At 39.5% G+C, this 5459-nt stretch overlaps 1 protein-coding gene across 1 annotated transcript in view; it reads left to right on the top strand.

Moving 5' to 3' along the window:
* The first annotated feature begins 1420 nt into the window (after positions 1-1420).
* The window catches only part of cryl1 (crystallin, lambda 1), a 30235-nt gene continuing 26196 nt past the window's right edge, over positions 1421-5459 (top strand). Inside the window, exons 1-2 of the mRNA XM_080456645.1 lie at positions 1421-1531; positions 2909-3016. Of these exons, the coding sequence (XP_080312771.1) occupies positions 1491-1531; positions 2909-3016 (149 nt within the window). The 5' untranslated portion in view covers positions 1421-1490. The remainder of the gene's footprint in view (positions 1532-2908; positions 3017-5459) is intronic.

Raw genomic sequence — 5459 nt, 5'->3', positions numbered from 1 at the left:
TTGACGTTCCAGTCCCACAATGCAAAGCGACATAGGCGGGACATATTTCCTCGTCTGGCTTCTGGTTGGTCAGAAGGCTGTCAATCATTAGTGTGCACTAATGTAATTGCTCAAAAATTATTTTGTCCCGTTGCTAAGATACAACTGGAAGCGAGCTGTGGCCAGCGCACGCGCGCGCGCGCGCACGCAGTATACGTATACCATTTAGGTAAAGAAAGCCCGATTTGGTTACGAAAAATCATCTAAACTAGCGAAAATAGCCGATGTAGCCTACAATAGCATACAAGCTTATAGCCCTGAAACATGACTGTCATACCATGACAGTCATGGTGCCGAGTCCCCCTGGTCTAAAGTTGTGTTCGATTTTTTCACATTGCCATCTCTCACATAAACATAAACGTTCAGATTTCAAATATAAAGTGCTTACCACCGAGCCACGGATGTTACAAGGCGATGCGGACCGCGATGAGTACCCGTATCTCCCGTATTGTTCAATAAAAAGCATTTTAATCCCATCGCCGGCCATTTTCTTTTTTTGTTTTTTTTTGTTTTGTAATGTATCAGAGTGCAATACACCTCCCAACCATTAGTGTCGCATGGTTGAAAGTATCGGAGACAATTTGAGAAAATGGCCGGCGATGGGATTAAAATGCTTTTTATTGAACAATACGGGAGATACGGGTACTCATCGCGGTCCGCATCGCCTTGTAACATCCGTGGCTCGGTGGTAAGCACTTTATATTTGAAATCTGAACGTTTATGTTTATGTGAGAGATGGCAATGTGAAAAAATCGAACACAACTTTAGACCAGGGGGACTCGGCACCATGACGCTTGTATACAAGCGTCATGTGAACCATGGCTAACAAGCTTACAATTGCGTCGCATTGCAATGCGTTGTTGTGAGCTTGTCGGTCAGTTTTTTTCAAAAGAAATTGACTGACTAGACAGTCTAGAGCAGTGGTTCACAACCAGTGGTCCGGGGACCACCAGTGGTCCTTGGTGAGGTACAGGGGGTCCCCAGCTAAATTAATTAACATAGCGTCACAATCATATTAACCACTTGTGGCTATTTAAAAAATGCAGATCTACAAGCTCATAGCGCGGCACCGAGTGCCGTGCTATGAGCTTGTAGATCTGCTATTTTTAATCTTGAAAATGTGTGCAAATCTTTCAATATATATATATATTTTTTTTAAAGTGAACATTTTTAACTCTTTGCTTCTGGGGGTCCCTGGAACAAAACATTTTCAGATGGGGGTCCGCGGCCAAATGTGTGTATCAATTTATTTAGGGGTCCTTTGGATGAAAAAGGTTGAAAACCACTGGACGAGAGCAAACGCGGATTCTGATGTTTTTTGGAACTTTCAGCGCACCGTAGTCACGCCTCCTGTAGGAGCATGTGACAGAGGGGTGATAGTAACATAACAGCCTACAACAGCAAGTTTGATGGTCTGAACTGAACTCTGAAGTGACAAATAACGGTTTAAAATGAGCTCATCTGACGGGAAGACCATCACTGTCATTGGCAGGTCAGTATGCCATTATGTTGACAATAGTCGTCTCTGTGTCTGTGGCTTCCCTGATTTATTGATTTCAGATTGATTACATGAATGACATGATCGTTCTGATATGCTGTCTATCCCGGGGTTGTGACATCTCTTTACTGTTCTATTCTGTATGCCTAGTACATAACAATGCTGTTTTGTACCTAATCACAGTTACATCATTATTATATTTTGTCTAATGTTGGGCTAACCAAACTGAAGACATGTAGACTATTATTTCATTGGTTTTCCTGCAATTATAACCCCTTTTCAAAGGTGCAAAGTGATTTATTTATTTTCTGTTAAAATACGTGTAAATAAAATAAATAAATAGTAGTATATTCTGACTCTCCAGCTCTTTTAAACAGAAAACATTTCAGGTCGGGATACCATTTTGATCCAATCAGGAGAGAGACCTCATACAGGATAAACAAGTGAAATCAGAAGTGATGAAATAAACAAATGAGCAGACAACATTGGAACTGGAACACAATGAGCTGATAAATGATATTTGTGGGGCCCTCTCTCCTGATATCACTTACAACACATTCAAGTTACTTTCACGTCTCCCCACATTCTATTAACTAACTTCCGTATTGGAATGATGGCACGTATTTGGGCCTGTTGTGCAACATTATCATAGGGAACATTATGTGGAGTTGAGCGATGAGTTGATCTCTGCCAGGTTTACATTTTAACCTCAAAATCCTGCACACTTGACAAGTTTTTGCACGTGTAGAGTGAGTGACTCCTCAGTCCTCATTCATGCATCGCAGATGACTTGTTATAAATGGAAATAAAGTGAACTTTGAGTATAACTTACTAGGTGTTTTCTCAGTACTATGTGTAATGGTCAGCTACAGGCTATGTCCTTATAAAGAATAATCGGTAATTTAATTAAATTATCTATTAATAATTATTCCCTATTTTAGACATGGCATTATACTGTAGGTGAAAAGTCCAAAAACCCAAACAACAACAATGCATTAATTAGCATTAGAAGGATGTCCCACTATTGATTCATTTGAATAATAAGCAGAAACAGAATCAGTTTGATTGTCACATCACAGGTTTACAGGTGTTAAGAAGTGGGTGAAATTCGTTTTTGTGCAAGCTCCATCACTGCACCACAATGGACAACATAGTTCCTATAAAGTGTGTGTGTGTGTGTGTGTGTGTGTGTGTGTGTGTGTGTGTGTGTGTGTGTGTGTGTGTGTGTGTGTGTGTGTGTGTGTGTGTGTGTGTGTGTGTGTGTGTGTGTGTGTGTGTGTGTGTGTGTGTGTGTGTGTGTGTGTGTGTGTGTGTGTGTGTGTGTGTGTGTGTGTGTGTGTGTGTGTGTGTGTGTGTGTGTGTGTGTCTCAGTGGGCTGATAGGCCGTTCCTGGTCTATGGTGTTTGCCAGTGGAGGCTACAGAGTGAAGATCTATGACAACCAGGCAGGACTTGCAGCCAAGGCCATCACGGAGATCAAGTCAGTATTAACCACATCAACCCGGCAAAAATAGCAGAGCTACGAGCTCACAAGGCACCACGACGTGTCGTACATTTAGTATTTCGAAAATATACTATATTCTGTTTACTAAAGAGCTGGAGAGACCCCTGTGACCGAACAAACACTGTGTAGCAATGATTACTATCAGAATATAGTACTTACCCTACCTTTAATGTACATCTTATATGCTTGTCTGTTTTTCCTTTTTTTTTTTGGTTCATCTTTTGATTTGAGATATTTTCAAACACTTTTTGGTATGGTACTGGCACACAGTATGTAACTTTTCTCTTCTGTATAATACTCATATCACTGTTATTACGTCACTCTTGTTGTTTTGTTACTGTGCAAATTAACAAAAACTCTAAGCGCAATAGCACGTCTTCCATTGAGACCTGAGGTTGATTCTAAAAACGCCTTCTAAATCCTGACCTAAGTTTTCAGAAAAACGTTTAAAAATTCAATTCATTAATTAAAAAATAATGATATTAATAATAATGTTGTTATACTAACAGCTATTGTTACACAAAGGTGTTCCCCGAACATTGAACAAAAATTGCCGATCTAGAGCTTGTAGATCGGCTATTTTTGGCGAAGAGATTTGGTGTAGACGGAAAAAAGTACAGTTGCAACTCAGGTGCGTTTTGCTAAGAATATAGAAACTTTACTCTAGTTTAGATGTAAAGTTCTGTTACATAATCTTGTCTTATTTGGTTTTAAAAATTGCTCCCGGAATGTGTTAATGATATCACAAATCAAAGATGCAGGTACAGTGTGAAGAAGTACCACAACACTGCAGGTACTTACAGTATTATGGGATATGTCAGTATAATTCTTCCACAATTTAAAGTTTCATAGACCTAGCAAACAAGAAATCCTGTCGTCATTTCACTGGTATGGTATGCAATTCTTTGGTATATAGAAGGTAGTATAGCCTATAAAAGGTCAGTGTGCAATGTCGTTTAAACTGTACCATTACTGCTACAGTGGTTGTCGATTCTGGTTTATAGCCAGAATGACTGTGATGTGCAGCATTTCATTTTTGAGGGTGGAATCGAGGGAACGGTCATGTTTTCACTGTCTGTGAGCTGCAGTCTACCTGATAAACAGTAGAGGGCGTACTCGTCTGTTTTTTCAGTCTCCTCTCCTGTCAGATTTCCTGCTGAACCAGCTGTCAAATGTCAACGCCTAGCATTCCATCCATGGTGTCATACAGTACCAGCCAGGCGACCTCATTATCGTGTAAATGAATTTGTATTAAAACAAACTTCAATCAATTGTTTACTTTTGACAGGTTAATTGAGCGAGGGCATGTGTCATTTCATACAGCACTCATAACTATCCAGGATAGGTTTCTATGCCATAGCTACTCTACCCCAGTGAACTAGTTTTATAATTAATGCTGGCTTTTGGCCTGGAAACTGACCGGACTGCATTCAGCCATCTGCCCACATTTCCCTTTCCCTTTGTGAGATCATGTTTTCTCATGTTTTATGTGTTTGTCCTGTGATTTTACCTGACCGTGTCTAATTCTGTTGTTTTGTTGTTAAACATAATGTGGTCTCTGTTCTCAGACATCTTAAGTAGATAGATACAGAGTGACCCTGCCTACTGCCTAGTAGTCATAGCCCTATGTCAGTGGAACTCTCCTCCATTAGAAATGTTTCATGCACAGCAAAATCCTCAGTGTTAGTTTAACTCTGAGAGGGTAAACGTTGACTCATTTGGTTCTATTTCTATACCCTGTCTCAGAGATAAGTGCACACTGAGGATTTTACTGTACTAAGTAAAGTAGTTGGACAGCGGATAAACATCGAACTTTGCACCTTTCTGAATGGCAAACTATCTAAATAAGATACTTAGCATCTGTGGACAAGCAAACAGCATACAAATACAGCATCTGATGCGCAGCATATGAGAACAAGTAGCCAATATACCAGTGATTTTCAGACTTTTTCTGCCTAAAAGGCACACAAAAGGGATCATAATCTCAGGGCACACACATCCTTTCAAAATAGCCTCTATAACATGTGTTATCACTCTTATCACTCTGTGTAAACGTCTAATACATTTTTATTTAGTAATGCACCCAAAAAAGTATAACTACTTAAGCCCTATTTTATTACAAAATAAATAAATCTCATACTAAAATAGCTGATCTTCACAACGCATCGCAAGTTTCTTAACACATCGCTTGTACTGTAGATCTGCTATTATTGCTATTTCTGAAGATGTGTAAAAAAGCTAAAATGTCAACATTTTGTCTACTGTATAATCACACACCAACAAGACAACATTCCTTTTGTCTTCTTGGTCTTTTGTTTGGCTTACGCACCTGACTGGAAAACCTTTTTTTTTTGGACAAGCGCAAACATTTCTCTCATCTTTGTTGTGACCTACTGTATAATGACAGTATAGATTGGAC

Source organism: Gymnoscopelus braueri (genome assembly GCF_963280865.1).
Source record: "Gymnoscopelus braueri genome assembly, chromosome: 18".
In the NCBI taxonomy this organism is placed as follows: domain Eukaryota; kingdom Metazoa; phylum Chordata; class Actinopteri; order Myctophiformes; family Myctophidae; genus Gymnoscopelus; species Gymnoscopelus braueri.
Note: the sequence above shows the minus strand (reverse complement) of the source record. Positions and strands in the feature narration are given on the sequence as shown.